General features: G+C 45.3%; 2 protein-coding genes across 28 annotated transcripts in view; one reads left to right on the top strand and one right to left on the bottom strand.

Annotated features, from left to right (window-relative positions):
• PRR14L (proline rich 14 like) overlaps positions 1-4,414 on the bottom strand; it is a 69,691-nt gene extending 65,277 nt beyond the window's left edge. For 4 of the 7 annotated variants that reach the window (XM_007975516.3, XM_073006788.1, XM_038007544.2 and 1 more), the window contains exon 1: positions 4,209-4,410. The gene's annotated coding sequence lies outside the window, so the exon portion shown is untranslated. The other 3 variants (XM_007975518.3, XM_007975521.3, XM_007975522.3) reach the window with 3 other exon arrangements.
• Positions 4,415-7,033: 2,619 nt separating this feature from the next.
• The window catches only part of DEPDC5 (DEP domain containing 5, GATOR1 subcomplex subunit), a 205,490-nt gene continuing 187,097 nt past the window's right edge, over positions 7,034-25,426 (top strand). For 9 of the 21 annotated variants that reach the window (XR_012089476.1, XR_012089475.1, XR_012089474.1 and 6 more), the window contains exons 1-7: positions 7,980-8,131; positions 8,826-8,943; positions 12,437-12,524; positions 14,054-14,100; positions 18,049-18,134; positions 19,695-19,778; positions 21,629-21,678. Coding sequence is in view for 14 of the 21 variants with exons in the window: in XM_073006785.1 (XP_072862886.1) it covers positions 8,886-8,943; positions 12,437-12,524; positions 14,054-14,100; positions 18,049-18,134; positions 19,695-19,778; positions 21,629-21,678 (413 nt within the window). In the remaining 7 variants the exon portion in view is untranslated. The other 12 variants (XM_007975541.3, XM_038007556.2, XM_038007554.2 and 9 more) reach the window with 4 other exon arrangements.

The raw sequence follows: 25,426 nt of genomic DNA, 5'->3' as shown, positions 1-25,426 counted from the left end.
CCTGTAATCTCAGCTACTTGGGAGGGTAAGGCACAAGAATCCCTGGAACCTGGGAGGCGGAGGTTGCAGTGAACAGAGATCACGACATTGTACTTTAGCCTGGGCAACAGAGGGAGACTCAGTCTCAAAACAAAACAAAACAAAAAATATATATATATAAGGCAAATATCACAGTGTCACCTTGGACAAAAGCATCACCAATGACTTATCTGCATGTTGAACTTAACTTCAAACTGTGGACTCAAGCAATCCTCCTGCCTCAGCCTCCTAAGCAGCCAGGACTACAGGTGCGAGGCAGTGAACCCAGCAAATACTTTTATTTTTTGTAGAGACAGGGTCTCACTACATTGCCCAGGCTGGTCTTGAGCTCCTGGCCTCAAGTGATTCTCCCACCTCGGCCTCCCAGAGTGAGCTGCTGTACCCAGCCTTGTACTTAGTTTTCAAAACAGTGAGTATATATTACTTATGTTAAAATGTCTAACCATTATTTCCCAAGATCTAAATGCACAGCAATAAAAACAGCTGGTAAGTTTATTATCCTTTTGTTTTATCAGTATTTTTCCAGCTGTCAGCTCTCTGCCTTAACCATCAATGTTTTTACATTAAAGTGTTCAGTGTGAAGTGAAAGGGAAGAGTGAGTAACACATGCCTATAAAATGTAGACAGGGATTTACAGTTTAATCTTTGCTAATCACTTATATCAACCTATTGGGTGAGGATACCAGATAATTACCTAGTTTGAGGTATAGGCAAAAAATAAACCATAGATTTATGAACGACTCTTGACAGCTGCTACTGGTTTGTCTTTATCACAACACAAATAAGTACTGTATTAGATTGTGTAGGGAATGGATTTATTCCCAAAAAGTGACTAATACTTATAGGAAGTACGAAAATTATTATTATTCCAGTAAAAGTAGAAATTATTTTATGTTGAGGACAATTATTTCATGCTCGCTCTTTGCAAATGCACAAATACTTCTCCCAGCAGTCTTTTTTTTTTTTTTTTTTTTTTTTTTTTGACACGGAGTCTCGCCGTTGCCCAGGTTGGAGTGCGGTGGCGCGATCTTGGCTCACTGCAAGCTCTGCCTCCTGGGTTCACGCCATTCTCCTACCTCAGTCTCCCAAGTATAGCTGGGACTACAGGTGCCTGCCACCATGCCCGGCTAATTTTTTGTTTGTTTTTTGTATGTTTAGTAGAGACGGGGTTTGACCGTGTTAGCCAGGACGGTCTCGATCTCCTGACCTCGTGATCTGCCCGCCTCAGCCTCCCAAAGTGCTGGGATTACAGGCATGAGCCACTGCACCCGGCCCTCTCCCAGCAGTCTTTTTTTTTTTTTTTTTTTGAGACAGAGTCTTGCTCTATTGCCCAGGCTGAAGTGCAATGGCACGATCTTGGCTCATGCAACCTCCGCCTCCCGGGTTCAAGCGATTCTTCTCCCTCAGCCTCCTGAGTAGCTGGGATTACAGGTGCCCGCCACCACGCCCGGCTAATTTTTTGTAATTTTAGTAGAGATGGGGTTTCACTGTGTTAGCTAGGATGGTCTTGATCTCCTGACCTCGTGATCTGCCCACCTCAGCCTCCCGAAGTGCTGGGATTATAAGCGTGAGTGAGCCACTGCGCCCGGCCTAACTGCTGGTCTCTTCAGCAGGAAGCCAGGGTCCCTTATCCTGCTCCCACATACTAGCTGCTGAGTCTTGAGTGTGTTAAGTGAAAGTTAAGTGAACTTTCCCGGGCTTGTTTTTCACATATTCATCAAAATAAGTTCAAAGGGTCCTATCACCCATAAAAATCCCAAGACTCCAAAGAATAACTTTTCTATTTCCCTTTGTTTCAGAAAAGCACACCTACAGACACCAACAATGGTGGTATAGAGCTCCCACTAATCCCCTCTGCAATTACTCGAGGGCATTTGAGGTAATTTAAGAACACTTTACATATAAAAAAAGATGGTAAGCTTTCCTTTAGCGTGCTTTCAGGTAATTTGGCAGTGTTAATTCCTGGCCCACCAAAAAAACAAAAACAGGAAAACAAACCTACCAGTGAAGGATTAACATTGCTGCTCTCAATCTCATCAAAATACATTTTATAACACTAAAAACCTGACAAAGTGGCAACTTTTAGTCATTCAAACACTCCCCAAAAGTTCTAGAAGTCGAAAATTTACAACAAGCAAAAAATAAGCAAAAAAAAAACACACAAAGAAAACAGAACCTAAAACCGTGTGCCCCAACAATCCCGAATCTGAAAGTCTCCCCTCCCTTTAATTCCAAAGCAAAGGAGCTGTTAATAACACTAGGCACTGCCATGCTTGCTTCAGGGAACAATACTCACAATAATGACCAGGCCCTCAGAAGCTCGCAATACTCTTTTCACCTTGAGAAAGGGGCTTTCTTTTCCAAAGATTCAGACATTGTAGTCATTCCCTCCGTGAGGGAATTTGGAGAATGGGCCTCTTCTTGAGAAAGAGAAAGAAGAGTCTTTTAATAAAATCCCAAGACAAACTGAAAGTGAGGCAGGGAAGTTCATACACTAAACAGGGCCAAGTGCTTCAACGAGGAGCGTGCAGAAAATCTCAAAAGCATCAAGGACCATTTCCCATTTCCTCCCTTTAATAACATCCAGAAAAAGGATCCCTCTGTCTCCACATAAGGAGTGAAACCGTGGAAAAGCTCCTGATTTCTACTGACAGAGGCTTCCTGTATAAAAGATTTTCATCTCTTTTACAAAGGAAAAGGAGAAAAGAAACAATCTGTGTCATTCTGGATATACAAGAGGGAAGAGATCTCTCCTCAAAGGTACAGAGTCTTCATTTTCTTGGGAGAGCAAAAGAAAGGAAGAACTTGGAATCGCCCACTTGGGGGGTGGGAAGGACGTGCAGATGGAATATTTTTTGTCACTACAGTAAGTCAGGGAGTGGGAGAGGACATCTCTAACCAGTCAGGAAGGAGTGATACCTTCTGTGGACAAAGGAAGGGCTGGCTTCTGGCATCAGGTCTCCCTTTCTCTTAAGAGGACAGACCTGTTTCCAAAAGCTAAGTCTTTTTTTCTTGATTATTTTCATTGATGCTCTCTTTGTTAATTTGGGGGAGTATTGTACAGTAGGATCTAAGGGGACTGGAAATGTCTCTTTCTCTAACCCCTAAGTGGGAGGGAGTCTTCCACTCCAGTGAGAAAGGATGCTCGAACGCTTGTGATGGGGGTTGGGAGGGGCACGCATGGAAAAATATGCTTCTCTGTGCAAGATATTAATTTTCTTTTTTAACAGATTAAGTTAACAGTAACAGCAACAGCTTACCAAAAGCTTACTATGTAACTAGTATTTACACAAATGCTCCCTTAGCCTGCATGACAATTTTAAGAAAACAGAACCCAAATTGGAGATGGACTGAGATTGAGACAAGTTAAACAAATAGTCAAGGTCACAAAGATGTTAAGTGAGAGACCCAGGTTTGTAACTATCACACTCCAAAAGCCATGCTCTTAATTGTGCAAGGGAAAGGAGCTCACTGCACACCAAGAGGCTTAAAGGGAAGAAGAGAAGCGAGGCTCCCTCTGTGGACATCGCGATGGGAGAGGGAGAAAGGTTGACTTCTGATACCATAAAGTAAATTTTCAGGGTCTTCCTCTCCGTATCTTGGGGTACACGTGAAAAATAAACGAGGAAGGTAAGTCTCTTTCTTACTGGGAAGAAAGATCCCCTCTGTCACTTTCAGGCAAGTTGAGTCTCACTCTTCACCTGGGGGACGCTGACCAAAGTTGGGGGAAAGGTCTCATTTAGGGGTTATGTCTTACTCCTCCTCAGGATAAGTTCAGAATGCCCCTCGAACCCCGGGAGTGGGTCTCCCTCTGCTGACCAACGGATGAGCGCTAAGAAAGAGCGTACGCCTCCGATAAGGGGCGTCGTCCTCTGCGAGGAGATAAGTTGGGGGATCCCTGTCGTATCGAGGTTGAAGAGGAGTCTCTCTCCCGCGTCGGAGCCATGACTTGGAGAAGCCGCTTTTCTCTCTAGCGACGCGGGGCCTGGTCTCCTCCCTCTCCCTGGGTCGTTCCGCCGCCCACAGGGCAGCCTTGGTTCCTTTCCGCGCCCCAAGAGGGCGGGGGGCCCGGACTCCCCTTTAGCCAGCACCACCCGGCGGAGGGTCCCTTTAGGGCGGAGTGGGGCGGGGCGGCTACGCCCGAAGCCTTCCAGTCCCCGGCCTCTTACCCTGAGACCCGCTCCGCGGCCCGCGCTTGCCCAGCCAGCTCAGCCTCTGCAGCTGCAGCCCAGTCGTCGCCAAGTCTACCTGAGCCTACAGAGCCGACACAGCCCGGGGGCGCTCCGGCCGCCGCCACCTCTTCGTCTCTATGGTCCCCCTGCACTTCCTCATCCGGGGCCCGAGCCAGCCATGCGGACTCGCCCAAATCCCGCCCCCGCACCGCGCGCGCGCACTCCAAGGGGAGGCTCTTCCTGCTTCTGACCTCCCGCCCTCTGCTAACCCCAGCCTCCGTCAACCCCCGCCCAGCGACTCAAATTCTTAAAGGGAAGCACAACTTTTGGCTCTGCTCCTGCTGAGCCACAGGACCCAGTGCCTACCTCCACTGCTGTCACCCTGTTCCAGTCCACCGTTTTTCTAGTCTGGACGGCTACAATTCTAAGGGCCTGCCTGCTTCCACTCTGGCAGCCCGAGAGATCTTATACTGGAAATAGTGTTTTGGGTCACGACACTCCTCTGCTGCTTCTCATCACAGTGACCGCTAAATAAACGGCACCCCTGCCTCTAGTTGGTTACAGAACCTTTATTTTCTTCATATCTTTAACACTAGCTGAAATTTCTATGTCTCATCTCTTTATTGACTCGTTTATAATTTATCTTCCTCCACCTTGTCTGTTTTGTTCATCACTTAATGCTCAGCACCAACAGCAGTGTCCAGCACAAAACTAGACACTCGACAGACATTTGAAGGAAGGAAGAAATGTTTATCCAGGGAAAGAATTGAGGCGGTACAGAGAATGAAATCGACTTGCTCCAAATCATACAGCTTTGTGTTAAAAAATAGAACTCGACCAGGCGCCGTGTCTCTCGCCTGTAATCCCAGCACTTTGGGAGGCGAAAGCGGGAGAAGTACTTCAGCCCAGAAGTTTGAGACCAGCCTGGGCAACAAATGCCTGGGCAACAACCAGACGATGCCTGGGCATCGTCTCTGCCAAAAAACAAACAAACAAACAAACAAGAAACAAACAGCTGGGTCTGGTGATGTGTGTCTGTAATCCCAGCTACTCTGGAGGCTGAGGCAGAAGGATCACTTGAGCCTGGAAGGTTGAGGCTGCAGTGAGCGGTGATCATGGCACTGCACTCCAGCTTGGGTGACACAGCAAGACTCTTTCTCAAAACAAAACAAAAATTGCTCAGATGTTGATGCACCTGTGCTCCTAGCTACTGGGGAGCCTGAAGCAGGAGGACTGTTTGAGCCCAGGAGTTTGAAGCTGCATTAAGCTATGATGGTACCACCACTGCACTCCAGCCTGGGCAAGAAAACAAGACCCTGTCTCTTTAAAAAAAAAAAAAAAAAAAAATCTGAACGATTCAAAGTTTCTTTTGTTTTCTTTTCTTTTTCTTCTCTTTTTTTTTTTTTTTTTTTTTTTGAGACGGAGTCTCGTTCTGTCACCAGGCTGGAGTGCAGTGGCAGGATCTCGGCTCACTGTGACCCCTGCCTCCCAACCTCTGCCTCCTGGGTTCAAGAGATTCTCCTGCCTCAGCCTCCTGAGTAGCTGGGATTACAGGCACATGCCACCATGCCCAGCTAATTTTTGTATTTTTTAGTAGAGATGGGGTTTCACCATGTTGGCCGTGTTGGTCTCGAACTCCTGACCTCAAGTGATCCGCCCGCCTCAGCCTCTCAAAGTGCTGAGCCACCGCTCCTGGCCTTCAGAGTTTATGAGAGTTGCCAAAGTAAAAAGTTAAAATATTTGCCTTTTTAAGACGTCCCATTATGGACATCTCTCAGGAGACGGAATAAAACTCCCTTGAGGGCTAAGAAGAGAGAATTCTATTAGCTTCTTCTGAGATGGAAGAATGTCCCATCAACCACTGTCTCTAAAGACAGAAACTATCTTGGGGGATCTGGGTGTGTCTCCTGAAGTGGCAACATAGAAACATTTTTAAACATAACATTGTTATTCTTAAAAAATTTTGTAACTGTTGCAATCCACTTTATCATATATGTTTTATTACAAGATAAATAATTTTAGCCAGGAGTGGTGGCTTGCCCTGTAGTTCCCAGTCCCTTGGGAGGCTGAGGCAGAAGAATCGCTTGAGCCCAGGAGATTGAGGTTGCAGTGAGCTATGATAGCACCACTGCACTCCAGCCTGGGCAACAGAGCTAGACCCTGTCTCGGAAAGAAAAAAATAAAACCTGTCTGCAGTGACTCATGCCTGTAATCCCAGAACTTTGGGAGGCCAAGGCGAACGGATTGCTTGAGCCCTGGAGTTTGAGACCAGCCAGGGCCACATGGCAAAACCCCGTCTCTACAAAAAACACAAAAATTAGCTGGGCACGGACCTGTAATTCCAGCTACTAGGAGGATGAGGTGGGAGGATCCCATGAGCGGGGGAGGCAGAGATGGCAGTGAGCCAAGATCGTGCCACTGCACTCCAGCCTGGGTGAGGGTGACCTCATCTCAAAAAAAAAAAAAAAAAAAACCAAATCGCAATTACTTAATACTTGCATTATTTACCTAACTTCTCCTGAGTCCCAACGTAAAGGCATCCATGCTTAAGAACGTTGCTTGTCCTGTCCCAGGGTCCCCTTGGTCCACTGTAGAATGTTTCACTACGGTATACCATGGTTTTTCTTTCAACATTTTTAAGTTTCCCAAATCCGTAAGAAACGGGCACCGTAAGTATTAAAGATATAAAGAAATGTAAGACAAGTGCTGTGTCGTTTAGACTTAGCAGTCAGTGTGATTAGAAGCAGCAGAGGAGTGGCGTGACCGAGACACTGATTCCAGTTATAAGATCTCTCGGGCTGCAAGAGGGGAAGCAGGGAGGTCCTATCGAGTTGCTGCCGCTCAGGTCAGAAACGGTGGACTGGACTTGGGGGCGGGGGTATCAGTGGCAGCAGGCGGAGCTGGCAATTGTCAGGAGCCTTCGGCGAGAGCCTGTCCCGGCCCACCCAGCTCTCTGGTTTTCTGCTTGGAAAGAAAGATATCCTGACAGATTCAAGTTTAGGCTGTGCCCTGGGAATGACCAAAGGATGTTGGTTAAAGGCTCCGTTCTGGGAGCGGGTCAGGATTCGTCCTTGCTTCCTTCTGAAGGGTTTTGTGTCCTCAGGCTGTTTCCCGGTTTGTGAAATAGGATAGTATCTGCCTCCTGCATCCATCACGTAATAGGGATGCAATGATTACATAAGGACTGTGAAGGCAGGCAGCCATTCTTATTAAAATACCAGAGGGGCGCAGAACGTCCTTTGGAGTTTAAGGGTTTGAAAAGTCCCCGGTAAGTGGACACTTCCCAGCGGGGGCCATCACACTAACTCTCGCGTGCTCGGCCCCTTGCATTTTACAGAAGTCCTCCCAGAAACTCTCGTTGGCGCCTCTTAGCAGCCCAGTGAGGCCACAGGCGTCATTAACCTCGTTCATGTAACAGAAAATGGAGCTCTGAGGGATCTCGTTTCCCCTACGGGGAGATCACTAAGTCGCAAACGAAGCTCTGTGGCCATGGGTCTATTTCGGATAGACTGGGAGGAAATTGATTTCCTCCGTGGGGCGGGAGGCTCTAGGGCTCGAGGGCAGGAAACGCCAGGAGGTGGCCCAAGCAAGAGGCCGCACGCAACACCCCGCCTCCGACTCAAGCCCCGGATGAGGAAGTGGCGCGGCCACAGAGACGAGACGGAGGCCCGGCGAGAGCGGCGCGGGGGCGCGAGGGCGGGAAGGGGGCGGGGCCCCGGGGCGGAGCCACCGGAGCGGCGCGGGTTCTCAGGTGAGCGCTACACGGTCAGGGCGGGCCTTGCAGGCGCTTCAGGCTCAGGGGCGGAAGCAGCGCGGGCCGCGAGGGCGTAGGCGGGGTATCTGGAGGAGGCGCGGGGAACCTGGAAAGGGTCCAGCCCTCGGGGCCCCGGCCAGAGGCGGGAAGGGGCTCCAGAGCTTCGGTGAGTGGAGCTGCCCGCCCCAGACTCGGGACTGAGGGGGGCTTGAGGTAGGGGGCCTTGGCCCAGGTTCGAGTCCTGGGCCTCATTCCCAATCCGCTGTGTGACCTTGGACAAGTCTCTCTCCCTCTCTGAGCCTCAGCGGCCTCAGCTGTGAAATGGAGTCAGGGAAGGTACGCTGAGAGTTCACACAGACCGAGGTTTGGGGAAGGAACTCCAGCCTTCCTCTTTGTGGTCGCCTTGCTCAGGACATTGGCAGCAAAATGAGGATGGTGGGAGTATCTCTAAGTCTCAGGTGACCTTGAGCAAGTCCCTTGCCGTGACTCACACTTTCATCATCTACAAAATGAGTGGGCTAACTTCTTTTAAGATGTCCTTAATGTTCGGGTATTATTGATGTAGATGGAGACAAGGTAATGAGTACCCATTCACCGCAATGCTTCCCCTTTAGGGGTGTGATAGAATACCTTCTCCTAGGTTTGACTAGCCCCTGGCGTGAATTCCCCTTAGTTCTTGGATTCTGTGGTTCTGTTTGTTCTCCATAGCTCCTTGTAACTGGAGAAGTGACTTCATCCAAGAGTCGCTTGGCACCGCTTCACAGCAGAGCAACACCAGTATCTTCACTGGCCTAAAATCAAAGAGTGGTTGCAAGGAAAAGTCTGACTTTCCAACCTTTTTGTTTGTATTTCAATGGCAGGGAGGCAAGATGACTTCTCTGCCCCAAGCTTGGAACAGCTAAAGGGAAAAACAGTGCAAGATGAGAACAACAAAGGTCTACAAACTCGTCATCCACAAGAAGGGCTTTGGGGGCAGTGGTCAGTATCGATTGGTCTTTAGAGGTTTTGTAAGTTGGCTGAGGTTCTGGTATGTGCAATGCCTTGAAATTACACACTGACTCGTGACAATTGAGGCTAAACAGACAAAGCAACAAGGAGGATGGCAGGACCCTTCCAAATGCATTTGCATTCAGACTTTTAAGGAACATTATGAATGCTGCCGGTTTACTACCTTTCATTTGTTGAATTGCATTGTTTATTACAAATCTTCCGTGTATGTTCCATAAAATTCCAGCCTGCACTGGTTTGGCAGGTAAGAGAAACTAAAACCATATATCAGTTTTTACATTGAGTGAGAGAGAAGCAGCGTAGATGTGCACAGAGCAGGTATGATCAAAGCATGAACTTTTGCTTGGCTTCTAGGCGAAGGGGCAGGATACAGCATGGTATCCTGCACTGAACTATAGTCTGAATTACTTCTGATTTTCCTGGTGACCTTGAACAAGCTCCTAGTGTACCTTATCTGAAAGTTGAAGGGCTTTAGAATAGTTTCTCTTAACATCTATTTTTTTTTCCTTTCCTTTCTTTTTTTTTTTTTTTTTTTTTGAGACATGGTTCCCCATTTGCCCAGGCTGGTCTGGAACTCCTGAGCTCAAAGGATCCTTCCACCTCAGCCTCCCTAGTAGTTGGGATTACAGGCATGAGCCACTGTACCCAGCTCTCCTTAGCACCTTGAGTCCATAAAGCTGAAGAATAAAAGGGCACTTAGTATAATTTTTTTATCTTTTGTGAGGGAGTAATTTTCCGTTCTGTCTTAACAGCCTTATTCAGAAATTGGAGTTAACAATATAATGAGTCATTTTATTTTATTATTTATTGACTTATTTATTTTTTTTTGAGACAGAGTCTCACTCTGTCGCCAGACTGGAGTGCAGCGGCATGATCTCAGCTCACTGCAACCTCCACCTTCCAGGTTCAAGCAGTTCTCCTGCCTCAGCCTCCCGAGTAGCTGGGATTACAGGTGCATGCCACCATGCCCAGCTATTTTTTTTTTTTTTTGTATTTTAGTAGAGACAGGGTTTCACCATGTTTCCCAGGCTGGTCAGAAACTCCTGAGCTCAGACAGTCCGCCCGCCTCGGCCTCACAAAGTGCTAGGATTACAGGCATGAGCCACCACGCCCCACATGAGTCTTTTTAATGTTGTGTTTTAGGGTGTATTTACTTCTGCATTATGTAGATACAAGCCTCCAGAGGGGAAGGACTGCCAAAAAGGGAAAACAATAGTTTATCATAGAGCCTTGTGAAGCTTAAGTAAGGTGGTGCATGTAATGCATTTAGCAGAGTATTAGACTCTGTGCTCAATAAATGTAGCTGTTATAATTACCAGACTACAGGCATTGCTATATTTAAACTACAATTTCTGCTAAAATGTACAGTCTATTGTTATTACTTTGTATGCTGTTGATATTGCCTAAGTATTTGTGGAGTGGGATAAAACATAACTTTTGGCAGAGAGGAGGATACAGTATATACAATGTGTACAAATACGTATTTTTATGTATAAAATACAAAGGTAGCTAGATGCTGTATCCAGTCTTCCGCAACTATAGATCAAAATACAACTAACAGCTGGACATGGTAGCTCATGACTGTAATCCTGGCGTTTTGGGAGGCGAAGGTGGGCAGATCACATGAGGTCGGGAGTTCAGGACTAGCCTGGCCAACATAGTGAAACCCCATCTCTGCTAAAAATACAAAACTTAGCCAGGTGTCGTAGTGCGTGCCTGTGATCTCAGCTACTAGGGAGGCTGAGGCACGATAACTGCTTGAACCCAGGAGGCAAAGGTTACTGTGAGCCAAGATCACGCCACTGCACAGCCTGGGCAATAGAGCAAGACCCTGTCTTTAAAAATAAAAATAAAAATAATAAAAAAGAAACAACCAACAGATATTTATTAGGTGTATACCTGTGCCAGACGCAATGATTATGAATACCGCAAGGTTCTTTGTCCCTAAAGAGCTTTCAGTTTTGTAAGACAGACATGTAAAAAGGAAATGATAAAACCAAGCAGAAGGGAATGTATTCTCAGGGACCTTAATTGAGACTGTGTAAATTAGGGGGAAGCTCAACGGAGGATTTGTCGTGAAACTGTTGGTGGAAACATAGCAGATAAAATTAGGGATGCTGGGTGCTGTGGGGTGTGCCTGTAGTCACAGCTACTCAAGAGGCTGGGACAGGAAGATCACTTGGGCCCAGGAGTTTCAGACCATAGGACATTATGTTGATTGGGTGTCTGAAATAAGTTCTGTGTCAGTCTAGTGACCTCCCAGGAGTGGGGGACCATCAGGTTGCCTTAGGAAATGTGAACCACCTCAGGTTGGGAACAGAGCAGGTCAAAACTCCTGTGCTGATCAACAGTGGGATTGTCCTTATAAATAGTCTCTGTACGCCAGCCTAGGCAACAACAAGACCTTATCTCTAAAAGAAAACAAAACAAGAATTTGGGAGTAACCAATTTGATTTTATTAGGCTAAATTTTTGTTGGATCTGGTTATATTTGAAATCTAGATATACTTAATTGTCATGATATTAGCATAATTAAAAGTGATGTTTTTCCTCCCAAATTAAAACAGCGAAACAGTCATTCTGTCTTTATGCTTCTGAGTTTGCAATATTTGAGAGAGTTCTCCCCATCCCTGGTAGAGGGGCAGGGGTAGATAAACATAAAAGCACATCCCTCTTATTTTATTTTATTTATTTATTTTTTTTGAGACACAGTCTCGCTCTGTCGCTCAGGCTGGAGTGCAGTGGTGTGATTTCAGCTCACTGTAACCTTTGCCTCCTGGGTTCAAGTGATTCTCCTGCCTCGGGCTCCCAAGTAGCTGGGATTACAGGCGCCCACCACCACACCCGGTTAATTTTTGTAGTTTTAGTAGAGACGGGGTTGCGCCATGTTTGCCAGGCTGGTCTTGAACTCCTGACCTCAGGTGATCCATCCATCTCGGCCTCCCAAAGTGTTGAGATTACAGGTGTGAGCCACTGCTCCTGGCCCCTCTGAGGTTATTTTCTTACTCCTGTTAAATCTAAAGATTTACTGTGAGGGTCACATTAAGATACTGTTTGGGAAATTCTTTGAACATTGAATAACTGTAAGGAATTGTGCTGTATCTATGGAAACCAGCCTGTTTTGTTCCTGTTATATGCCAGATAGACAATATTTGAAGGGGTAAAAGGCTGTCCAGAAGCCTAATTCCCAGATACTGCGGGCTACTCTGTCCCTGGAAGCAGTGCAGTAGTAGAGAGAGCACGGAGTATGGAGACAAAGGTACCTGAGCACCATCCGACTCCACTGCTCTTGGTGTTCCTGTGTGAATCCATTAGTCACTGTAAGCCTCATTTCAAAATAGAGCCTCATCTGTCAATGGGGTGGCAATACTATCCTGATAGGGTTGTGAGGAACCAGTAATGAGAACATACACAATGTACCTAATGAGTGTTTTTCTACTTAAAGTCGCTGAATTGTCTTTCAGATGATGAGCTAGTTGTGAACCCCAAAGTGTTTCCTCACATCAAGCTTGGAGACATTGTAGAGATTGCACACCCCAACGATGAATACAGGTGAGTGTCTCTTAGGATCCATGGAACTGGGCAATTCACTGTTTCCAAATGATGTCCAAGGGATTTGAAGGGCAGATAACTCTCTTTGCCTTTCAAAATGTTCATACTGTGGTGGCTCAAGCCTGTAATTCCAGCACTTTGGGAGGCTGAGGTGGGGTAGGTCATTTGAGCCCGGGAGTTCGAGACCAGCCTGGGCAACATACTGGGACCCTGTCTTTAAAAAAAAAAAAAGCTCACGCCTTCTAGGATTTGATCAACAAATAATTTTTCAAAAGTTGTCCATTCCTCCTTCTTCCTTTTTTTTTTTTTTTTTTGAAATGGAGTCTAGCTGTGTCACCTAGGCTAGAGTGCAGTTGTGTAATCTCAGCTCGCTGCAACCTCTGCCTCCCAGGCCTAGGTGATTCTTCTGCCTCAGCCTCCCCAGTAGCTGAGATTAGAGGCATGCGCCACCATGCCCGGCTAATTTTGCATTTTTAATAGAGACAGGGTTTCACCATGTTGCCCAGGCTGGTCTTGAGCTCCTGACCTCAGGTAATCCACCTGCCTTGGCCTCCCAACGTGCTGAGATTACAGGCATGAGGCACCACAGCTGGCCTAATTTTTGTATTTTTTAGTAGAGAGTGGGGTTTCACCATATTGGCCAGGCTTGTCTCAAGCCATCCACCCTGCTAGGCCTCCCAAAGCACTGGGGATTACAGGCATGAGCCACCATACCCAGCCGTTTTTTTTTGTTTTATGTTTTCACCCAGGCTGAAGTGCAATGGTGTGATCTCGGCTCACTGCAACCTCCGCCTCCTGGGTTCAAGCCATTCTCCTGCCTCAGCCTCCTGAGTAGCTGGGATTACAGGTGCACGCCACCATGCCTGGCTAATTTTTATATTTTCAGTAGAGATGGGGTTTCACCATTTGGTCAGGCTGGTTTCGAACTCCTGACCTCGTGATCCGCCTGCCTTGGCCTCTTAAAGTGCTGGGATTACAGGTGCGAGTTACCGCACCATGCCCAACCTTTTTTTTTTTTTTAAAGAGACAGAGTCTCACTCTGTCACTCAGGCTGGAGTGCAGTGGTGTGACCTCGGCTCACTGTAACCTCTGCCTCCCAGGTTCAAGCGATTCTTCTGCCTCAGCTTGTTGAGTAGCTGGGACTGCAGGTGTGGGCCACCCCACCTGGCTAATTTTCATATTTTTAATAGAGACAGGGTTTCGCCATGTTGACCAGGCTGGTCTCGAACTTCTGACTTCAGATGATCCACCCGCCTTGGCCTCCCAAAGTGTTGGGATTATAGGCATGAGCCACTGTGCCTGGCCTCTTTCTGGTTTTAAAGCTGAGATGACAACTGAAGGGTTGTGTAGCATTTATCCATTTCCTTTGGTGCATACGGAGTTTCTTTGTTTCTAAGGGAGCTTTCTCTCATTGTTGTGCTGTAAGTCACAGACTGTCCAGAGTGACCTATTTGCCTTTTGTAGGGGATGAAGGATGCTAGGGAGTTACTGCTCACGGTATCCCAACTCTCTGTTGCTTTCTTTTTCAGCCCTCTGCTTTTGCAGGTCAAGTCACTTAAGGAAGATTTACAGAAGGGTAAGAATTACATCATTCTTAGAATTTTTTATTTACTGCCTCAGAAACTATAAGAAACCTCTCTTCATAATTTCAAGGGATGAGGGCAAGTAATTCTTTTCTTTTTTTAAAAAATTTTTATTTAATTTTCAATTCAGGCAGTACATGGGCATGTTTGTTACATGGGTATATTGTGTACTGGTGGGATTGGGCTTCTATTGTATCCATTACTCGCACAGTGAACCTTGTATCTGACAGAACAGATACAGAACATTGTATCTGTGTCTGAACATTGTATTTTTCAACCCTCATTCTCTTCCCCATCTTTCTTTTTGGAGTCCCAAGTGTCTATTATTTCCATCCCACTTATAGGTAAGAACATGCAGTATTTGGTTTTCTGTTTGTGAGTTAGTTCACTTAGGGTAATGGTGGCCTCCAACTCCATCTGTGTTGCTGCAGTGGATGTGATTTCATTTTTTTATGGCTGCAGTTCTCTTCTTATCAAATTGTGTTCCTGCTAAAAAAAAAATTGTCAAGTTGACGCTTAGAGTCCCAGCTACTCTGTACTCTGGAGGGTGAGGTGGAAGGATAATTTGAGCCCGATAATTTAAGGTTACAGTGAGCTATAATGGTGCCACCGCACTCTAGCCTGTTCAACAGAGACACTGTCTCAAAAAAAAAAAAAAAAAAAAAAAAAGGCCAGGCATGGTGGCTCATGCCTGTAATCGCAGCAGTTTGGGAGACTGAGGCAGGTGGATTGCCTGAGCTCAGGAGTTTGCAACCAGCCTGGGCAAAACGGTGAAACCCCGTCTCTACTAAAATACAAAAAATTAGCTGGGTGTGGCGGCATGCACCTATAGTCCTAGCTACCCGGAAGGCTGAGGCAGGAGAATTACTTGAACCCGGGAGGCGGAGGTTGCAGTGAGCCAAGATCGCGCCACTGCACTCCAGCCTGGGCGACAGAGCGAGACTCTGTCTCAAAAAAAAGAAAAGAAATACACAACCTGCCTGTTGCCCAGGTTGGTCTTGAACTCCTGGCCTCAAGTGGAGTTCCTCACACCTTGACCTCCCAAAATGCTGGGGTTGCAAGTGTGATCCACCACATCTGTCCCATTTTTTCACAAACGATTTGTTAAATGCCTAGTCTGGGTGAGTAGGGATTGGGGAGGAAGAAATATTTATTGATGATTGCCCACCACATGTGCAAGGCACTGTCCTGGGAGCTTTGTGTAATCTAGCTTTATCTTCTCAACAACTCTTGAGTGAGTGAGGAAGTTTATTCTCTGCCGGACTATACAGTCTAGGCGTAGCCAGAAGCAGTGATTCCTGCTTACTCATTCTGGATTCAGATCCTTTGTTTTTCCCTCTTATCGCTATGCCATGCTGTTCAAGGAACCAGAATGTTAATTGACAGTAAATAAGATACTCTTAAATAGTTCTTAAGAGAAAAAAACAAAAAAATTCTGGGTTGCTTTAATGGGCTTTGATGACTGGGTGCAGTGGCTGACACCTGTAATCCCAGCACTTTGGGAAGCTGAGGTAGGTGCATCACCTGAGGTCAGGAGTTTGAGACCAACCTGACCAACATGGAGAAACCCCATCTCTACTAAAAATATAAAATTAGCCAGGCATTGTGGCGCACGCTTGTAATCCCAGCTACTCAGGAAGCTGAGGCAGGAGGACTGCTTGAATCTGGGAGGCAGAAGTTGCAGTGAGCTGAGATTGCGCCATTGCACTCCAGCCTGGGCAGCAAGAGCAAAACTTTGTCTCTAAATAAATAAGCTAATTAATTAAATAAAGGGCTTTGATGTCACCCACTCTTTTTTTTTGTTTCTGTTTTTTTAAGAGATGGAGTCTCACTGCGTTGCCCAGGCTGGAGGCTGGAGTGCAGCGGCACGATCTTGGCTCACTGCAACCTGCGCCTCCTGGGTTCAAGTGATTCTCCTGCCTCAGCCTCCCAGGTAGTTAGGACTACAGGTGTGCACCACCATGCCTGGCTAATTTTTATATTTTTATTTTTATTTTTTTGAGAGGAAGTCTCACTCTGTTACCCAGGACAGAGTGCAATGACGTGGTCTCAGCTCACTGCAATCTCCGCCTCCTGGATTCAAGGGATTCTCCTGCCTCAGCCTCCCGAGTAGCTGGGACTACAGGCGCGCACCACCACACCCGGCTAATTTTTGTATTTTTAGTAGAGACAGAGTTTTACTGTGTTGGCCAGGCTAGTCTTGAACTGCTGACCTCATGATCTGCCTATCTCAGCCTCCAAAAGTGCTGGGATTACAGGCATGAACCACCACGCCCAACCTAATTTTTATATTTTTAGTAGAGATGGGGTTTCACCATGTTTGGCCAGGCTGGTCTCAAACTCCTCACCTCAGGTGATCTGCCTGCATCAACCTCCCAAAGTCCTAGGATTACAGGCATGAGCCACTGCACCATTGCCCCTGCCTTTTTTTGTTTTCTCTTTCAGACAGGGCCTCTCTGTTGTACAAACGAGTGCAGTGGTGCAGTCACGGCTCACTGCAGCCTCAGCCTCCCTGGGGGCAAGTGATTCTCTGTCTCCCATCTCCACCTCCGGAGTAGCTAAGTCCCCAGGCACCCAGCCCACAGGCTCATGCCTGGCTAATTTTTTTTTTTTAATTTTTACTCAGGCTGGTCTTGATCTCCTGGGCCCAAGTAGTCCTCCTGCCTTGGCCTCCTAAAGTGCTAGGATTACAGGCATGAGCCACCATGCCTGGCTACCAACTCATATTTAACCATTCAATATTTCAATTTGAAAACATTCTGTAAAATGTGGCTACTCTGGTTACACTGCCTAAGGGTTAACCCTGCTCTGCAAGGAGCATTTAAAAAAAAAAAAAAAAAAAAAAATTTAAAGTTTTCATTTTTTTTTTAATGTTTTATTTTATTTTATTTTGAGATGGAGTATCCCTCTGTCTCCCAGGCGTGATCTTGGCTCACTGCTACCTCCACCTCTCAGGTTCAAGCAATTCTCCTGCCTCTGCCTCCTGAGTAGCTGGGACTACAGGTGCACACCACCGTGCCTGGCTAATTTTTTTTGTATTTTTAGTAGAGGCGGGGTTTCACCATATTGGTCAGACTGGTCTTGAACTCCTGATCTCGTGATCTGTCCCCCTTGGCCTCCCAAAGTGTTGGGATTACAGGCATGAGCCACCACATTCAGCCAATTTAAAGATTTTAAAAGAATTCTATAAAACCTTAATCCTAAAAATGGCCTTCATACCTTCCCCTTATCTCCTGTCCCCTGTTATGTTTCTTACTAGACTTAAGGGCTCATTGAAAAGTTTGTTTCTTCTTTACCACTGATAACTTCATTCCAAAGAGATCTCCTTCCTCTTCTGGAATTTTACAGGTCTTTGAACTTTCTTTTCTTCCTTCTTATTTTATTTATTTATTTATTGAGACAGAGTCTCATTCTATCACCCAGGTTGGTGTGCAGTGATATAATCTCAGCTCACTACAACCTCTGCCTCTGGGGTTCAAGCGATTTTTATGCCTCAGCTTCCCGAGTAGCTTGGATTACAGGCGCCCACCATCATGCCTGGCTAATTCTTATATTTTTAGTAGAGACAGAGTTTCACCATGTTGGCCAGGATGGTCTCGAACTCCTGACCTCAGGTGACCTTCCTGCCTAGACCTCCCAAACTGCTGGGATTACAGGTGTGAGCCACCATACCCAGCCTCTTCCTTCTTAAATTCTTTGTTTTCCCTCCCTTCCCCTTTTTTCTCTCCATTTTTGTTGATTGCTTAGGCTCTGGTCTTATTTCACCTAAAAAAGCAGAGAATTGTTTAAATTCTAAGCTCCTCAAAGGAAGAGACTGTGTGTTGCCCATGTCAGATGATCAGTTGTGTTGCTTACTGAATGTCTGAGTATTTATAGATTAGAATATATGGACCTGCTTTTTCAAAGTGTGTTATCCCAGCCAGATATTGTTTCTGTTTTAGAAACTATCAGTGTGGACCAGACTGTGACTCAAGTGTTTCGGCTAAGACCTTATCAAGATGTCTATGTTAATGTCGTAGACCCTAAGGTACGTCTTTGTTTTGGATTTGAATATCTTTTTGGAATGATTAGCACACTTCCTCAAGGTTAGATTACTAAGGAAACAACGGGTTACTTAAGTGTAGTATTAGACTATTAAATGTGTGACCTGCTAGATGTGGTAATTTCAGCACATCGGGAGGCTGAGACAGGAGGATCACTTGAGGCCAGGAGTTCAACCTGCCTGAGTAGCATAGCTGGACCTTGTCTTCATTAAAACTTTTCTGTTTTTTTTTGAAATGGAGTCTCGCTCTGTCACCCAGACTGGAGTGCAGTGGCACGATCTCGGCTCACTGCAACCTGTGCTTCCCAGGTTCAAGCCATTCTCCTGCCTCAGCCTCCTGAGTAGCTAGGATCACAGGCCCACGCCACCACACCCAGCTAATTTTTGTATTTTTGTAGAGACGGGATTTCACCATGTTGTCCAGGCTGGTCTTGAACTCCTGACCTCAGGTGATCCACCTGCCTCGGCCTCCCAAAGTGCTGGGATTACAGGCAGGAGCCACCGCGTCCTGCCTGCTAAAACTTTTCTATAAGATTAGCTGGGCGTGTTTATATGCCTGTAGTCTCAACTGCTTGAAAGCCTGCAGCAGGAGGATTGCTTGAGCCCAGGAGATTGAGGCTGCAGTGAGCTTATGGCTGCACTGTTGCATTTCAGCCTGGGCAACAGAACGAGACCTTGTCTTGTTAAACTAAACATGTAGGCCATGGGTGGCAGCCCATGCCTGTAATCCCAGCACATTGGGAAGCCAAGGCAGGTGGATGACTTGAGGTCAGGAGTTTGAGACCAGCTTGGGCAAAATGGTGGAACCCTGTGTCTCCTAAAAATACAAAACTTAGCTGGGTATGGTGGTGCACCCCTGTAGTCCCAGCTACTAGGGAGGCTAAGGCATGAGAGTCACTTGAGCCCAGGAGGCGGAGGCTGCCGTGAGTGAGCTGAGATCGCACCACTGCACTCTAGCCTGGGCAACAGAGCACCATCCTGTCCCAAAATAAATAAGTAAATAAATAAATACGTAGCCTATATGTCATTTAGAATGTAGGCAGTATGTAGGTTGCATTTAAAACCCACCCCCACTTTTCTTGAAGCTTGTCCTAACCATTTTTTGTATATGAAACTGTATGTAAAATTTTATATTAAAATACTAACATTTTAAAACATAGTCTCGTTTTTCTTCAGGAAGTGATGTTATAATACATAAAAATTATTGTTCAGAAAGTGCTATTGGCGTTAATAGGTAAATAAAGTGCATAGCTCAGTGTCATGTTTGTGTGCCAGTATCCAGACTAAAATACAGAATGAGTCCCCCACTACCCTTCACACTCAACGTGCTGCCGTGGCTGGAGGATTAGTTGTAGATTTACCAACTATACTGACAAGTGTGCTTTGGCAGGATATAATTCTGTTTATCAGAGTTCTGCTACTGAATGGTCTTTCAGTAGTTTTCTTTTTTGCAAAAAGTTTTTTTCCATGGTAAGTGGGCATTACTTTGTGACTATAAAATGTGGCAAAGTAATGTCAGAGATATTATTTGATTATTCCTTTTAGGATGTGACCCTTGACCTAGTGGAGTTAACTTTTAAGGACCAGTATATTGGCCGTGGGGATATGTGGCGACTAAAGAAAAGTTTGGTAAGATGTGATTTATTTGAAAGTCTGTTACTTTTTTCCATTATGTGAATAATCCCCGTTTATTATAGGAGAAGAATATAAAATTGTTTCTGATTTCAGCATCTACAATTATTGTCAACATCTTGTGTATTCTTCCATTCTCTTTTCATTGTTTTTTTGATCTTTTATTTGTTTACTGTTACAGATTTTTTACTCAGCATTTTTGGTTTAGATAGGAAGTTATACTGTATTTTACATTTGAGTAGAACCTTACTTTTCAGGTTTTCACTTGATCCCCTTTGCTCCCCACATCTCCTCATGGACAGGTATTTATTATCCCTAATTTATAGAGGTAGAAACTGAGATTGAGAAGTTAGGTAATTGCCCAAGGCTAGCTAGTAAGTTGGCCCTTGGCCAAAACCCAGATCCTGTGGCTTCCAGGTCACACTGCTTTTTGCTGAACCCTCCTCCCATTTTCCGCATGTATTCATTGTGTTTTTTTTTTTTTCCCGAGACGGAGTTTTGCTCTTTCACCCAGGCTGGAGTGAAGTGGTGGGATCTTGGCTTACTGCAACCTCTGCCCCCTAGGTTCAAGCGATTCTCCTGCCTATAACTGGAATTATAGGCACCCACCACCATGCCCGGCTAATTTTTTTTTTTTTTTTTTTTTTTTTGAGACAGAGTTTTCTTGTTGCCCAGGCTGGAGCGCAATGGCATGATCTCCGCTCACCACAACCTCTGCCTTCCGAGTTCAAGCGATTCTCCTGCCTCAGCCTCCGGAGTAGCACGGATTATAAGCATGCACTACCATGCCCGGCTAATTTTGTATTTTTAGTAGAGACGGGGTTTCTCCTGTGGGTCAGGCTGGTCTCGAACTCCCGACCTCAGGCAATCCACCCACCTCAGCCTCCCAAAGTCCTGGGATTACAGATGTGAGCTATTGCGCCCAGCCTGTTTTTTTGTATTTTTAGTAGAGATGGGGTTTTCGCCATGTTGACCAGGCTGGTTTTGAACTCCTGACCTCAGGTGATCCGCCTGCCTTTGCCTCCCAAAGTGCTAGGATTATAGGTGTGAGGCACCGTGTCCAGCCCATTTTGTTAATGAAAATATTTTTATTATATTTTAATTGTGTCTTTTAAAAAATTTTTTTATTTCCATGTTATTGGGGAACAGGTGGTATTTGGTTATATGAGTAAGTTCTTTAATGGTGATTGGTGAGATTTTGGTGCACCCATCACCCAGGCAGTGTATACCACACCCACATTTATTAATTTTTTAATGAACATTTCAACTTGAAAAGATTAGTTCATCAGAATTGTGAACTGGTTCTGAAAATTCTCCTCATTTGAGGTTTGTTTTTTTTTTCTTTCCCATTTTGACACTAATCAAAAGAAATGAAGTTTTTGTATACTATGAAACCACAAATTATAGGTGGAATTTCCGTACAGGGCATATTTTCAGGAAAAATCTGCGTTTTATTTGTTGAGGGTTCTATTTTCTAAAGTGAGAGATAAAATGAGAAACAACATGATACTTAAATGAGTATGTAAATGCAGATATATATGTAAACATATGTGAAGATCAGTATATTTGTAAAGCTGGTCATTTATCATCCACTTGGTCTTTCCCATTAGCTATACTTGCCAAACTCTTTAAGCACCTACTGTCATACCTACCCTAACAGGTTTTCCTGTGGGGTAAGTCTATTACTCACAAGCTAGTTGAACTTTGGGTTGGTAGAAGAGATTAGAAAGCTAGGAGTTCTTGTTTGTCATTTTTCATGGCCTTAATATGTTAATCAATCTCTCTCTTTCTCTTTCTCACCCTCTCTCCTTCCCTCCCTCCCTCCCTCTCTCTCCCGCTCCTCTTAGGTCAGCACATGTGCATATATCACTCAGAAGGTGGAGTTTGCTGGCATCAGGTAGATATTATATCACTCTTGCCTTATCTATGCAGTAACTGGGCTATATAAAGCAGTGGAGGCATATGGATGTCCATACAATAAAATGTATAAGAGTATAAAATGTTAAGATTGTTGGCTGGCCACAGTGGCTCGCGCCTGTAATCCCAGCACTTTGGGAGGCTGAGGTGGGCGGATCATGAGGTCAGGAGATCAGGACCATCCTGGCTAACACAGTGAAACCCCGTCTCTGCTGAAAATACAAAAAATTAGCCGGGCGTAGGTCCCAGCTGCTCGGGAGACTGAGACAGGAGAATGGTGTGAACCCGGGAGGCGGAGCTTTCAGCGAGCCGAGATTGCACCACTGCACTCCGGCCTGGGTGACACAGTGAGACTCTGTCTCATAAAAAAAAAAAAAAAAAAAAAAAAAGTTAGTTTGTTGTAGCTCAAACAAACAACAAAATGCACTATAGTAGTTTGAGGCTTAATGGAAGAAGTTGATTAAGCCCCCTGGTGTTCTGTAAAAAAGGAAGTAGAAAAAAAAAAGGAGATAGAGACTCATAATTTTACAACTGGAAAAACCCTAGATGAACATATTGAATCATACCTTCTCATTTTACACATTAGGAAACAGGTTTAGAAACAAAATGACTAGCACATTGGTTCCTGATTTGTTACCTTTTTAACTATATTGTTGCACTGTTGATTTATTAAAACTATTTCTATATTTTAGTTTGTGAAGAAAAAAGGGACTTTTTGAAATCCCCTTTAAATTTAAAAAGTGGCTGGGTGTGGTGGCTTACGCTTGTAATCCCAACACTTTGGGATGCCGAGGTGGGTAGATTATTGCTTGAGCCCAGGAGTTGAAGACTAGCCTGGGCAATATAGTGAAAGCCCATTTCTACAAAAAAATACAAAAATTAGCTGGGCATGGTGACACGCACCTGTAGTCCAAGCTACTCAGGAGGCTGAAGTGGGGAGATCGCCTGAGCCCTGGGAGGTAGAGGCTGCAGTGAGACGTTATCATGCCACCGCACTCCAGCCTGTGTCACAGAGTGAGACTGTCTCAAAAAAAAAAAAAAAAGTACAACATGCACATAATTAAGCATTCAAATAGTTCAGAAAGGTATCTCATGAAATATACATTCCTCTCTCCAGAAACAACTTGTGTCTTTCCTGAAATTTACTGTGTATACATAATCATATTTATATCTTTTTTTTTTTTTCCGAGATGGAGTCTTGCTCTGTCACCCAGGCTGGAGTGCAGTGGCACGACCTTGGCTGACTGCAACTTCCGCCTCCTGGTTTCAAGCAATTATCCTGCCTCAGCCTTGTGAGTTGCTGGAATTACAGGCACCCGCCAGCACACCTAGCTAATTTTTTTAAATTTTTAGTTTTTGTATTTTTAGTGGAAATGGAGTTTCACTATGTTGGCCAGGCTGGTCTCGAACTCCTGACCTCATGAACTGCCCACCTCGGACTCCCAAAGTGCTGGGATTACAAGCGTGAGCTACTGCACCCGGCGTATTTATGTCTTGTTAACTGACTTGTGATCCTAAGATTGGTCCGCGTGGTCACAGGGTACAGTGTAGTCCCTCATAAAGATCCCCATCAACTTTTCTTTTTTTGTTGTTGTTGAGACGGAGTCTCACTCTGTCGCCCAGGCTGGAGCGCAGTGGTGCGATCTTGGCTCACTGTAACCTCCGCCTCCCAGATTCAAGCAATTCTTCTGCCTCGGCTTCCTGAGTAGCTGGGACTACAGGCGGGCACCACCATGCCTATTTTTAGTGGAGATGGAGTTTCACCATGTTGCCTGGGTTGGTCTCAAACTCCTGATCTCAGGTGATCCCCCTGCCTCAGCCCCACAAAGTGCTGGGATTACAGGCATAAGCCACTGCGCCTGGTCCCCATCAACTTTTCACCTAGTGGTTTCATCCATTGAGGATTGTTATAAAATGTTGATTTTCTTTTCTTTTTTTGTTTTTTTTTTAGTTCAGTCATCCCTTCTACATTTATTAGCCAGAATCTTTTTGTAAGTAACTTTTCATCCATCAACTAGGGCTATTAGACCAGAATGAAATACTGATCCTAAAAAGAAAGAAAGGATAAAGGCTTCATTTTTTTCCCCCAAAAAAGGTGTTAATCATTGGAGAGCAGCCAAGTAAAATGACTATGGCATGAGGATCACTTGAGGCCAGGAGTTTAAGACCAGCCTGGGCAACATAGCAAGACCTCATCTATACAAAAAAAAAAAAAAAAAAAAATATATATATATATATATGCGTGCGTGCGTGTGTGTGTGTGTGTGTGTGTGTGTGTGTGTGTATGTATTTTGCTGGACTTGGTGGCTCACGCCTGTAATCCCAGCACTTTGGGAGGCCGAGGCAGGTGGATTGCAAGGTCAGAAGATCAAGATCATCCTGGGTAACATGGTGAAACCCCGTCTGTACTAAAAATACAAAAATCAGCTGGGTGTGGTGGCACATGCCTGTAATCCCAGCTACTCAGGAGGCTGAGGCAGGAGAATCACTTGAACCAGGGAGTCAGAGGTTCAGTGAGTCGAGATCACACCACTACACTCTAGCCTGCCGACAGAGCAAGATTCCGTCACACACACACATACACACACACACACACACAAAATTATGGCTAGGTGCAGTGGCTCATGCCTGTAATCCCAGCACTTTGGGAGACTGAGGTGGGTAGTTTGCTTGAGCCTGGGAGTTCAAGACCAACCTGGCAATATGCTGAAACCCCATCCCTACAAAAAAATACAAAAATTAGCTGGGCATGATGGCGCCTGTAGACCCAGTTACTTGGGAGGCTGAGGTGGAAGGATCACCTGAATCCAGGGAGGTTCAAGGCTGTAGTAAGCTTTGATCATTCTGCTGCCCCCTAGCCTGGGTGACAGTCAGATTCTGTCTAAAATAAAAGAAAAAAGAACGGGGTTGGTGTCAGGGCTTCTCTAGTTTGAGGTACTTGGGAAACAGATAGGAGGAGCACTTGAACACAGGTTGAGGCTGCAGTGAGCTATTATTGCATTACTGCACTCCAGCCTGGGCAACAGAGAGAGACCCCATCTTTGAAAACAAACAAAAATGTGTTAGCGAGTCAGTGTTCTTTAAAAAATCCAAGCAACTAAAGCACAACCCAAGAAGTGACTAAATCTCAAGCAGCACAAAAAATGCAACCTAGGTTTATGCCTCCAATATCAGCAGATCTCTACTGGATGGGTATCTAGGGGTCAGGAAGCCTGGATCTGTATCTGCAGAGCCAGTGTTTAGCCATCACTGTGATTAGTGGTTCGAGTGATGTTGGGTAACTCTGGTAAACTCTTAGTCTTCACATCTGCAAAATGGAATAGTTGGTTTAGAATATTCTTCTGTGAAGGACCAGTTAATAAATATTTTAGGCTTTTTGAGTCACAATAGATGTCAGGTCTATTGCATATTCTGTGTGTTTGTGTGTTTCGACCATTTAAAAATGTAACAGCCATTCTTAACTGTGGGCCATATGAAAACAGGAGATAGGGGAGAGTTGGCTTGAAGGCTGTATGTAGTTTGCCAGCCTTGGTTTGGAAACCTATTTAGATCTCTCTCATTTTTTTTTTCTATTGCTTTCTCTTTTTAAATTATATATGCACGCACACACACACACACACACACACACACACACACACATACACGCACATGTTATATTCAAGTGATTCTCCTACCTCAGCCTCCTGAATAGCTGGGACTACAGGCATGCACCACCATGCCTGGCTAAT

Source organism: Chlorocebus sabaeus, chromosome 19 (genome assembly GCF_047675955.1).
Source record: "Chlorocebus sabaeus isolate Y175 chromosome 19, mChlSab1.0.hap1, whole genome shotgun sequence".
NCBI lineage: Eukaryota > Metazoa > Chordata > Mammalia > Primates > Cercopithecidae > Chlorocebus > Chlorocebus sabaeus.
This window is presented reverse-complemented; position numbering and strand designations above follow the sequence as displayed.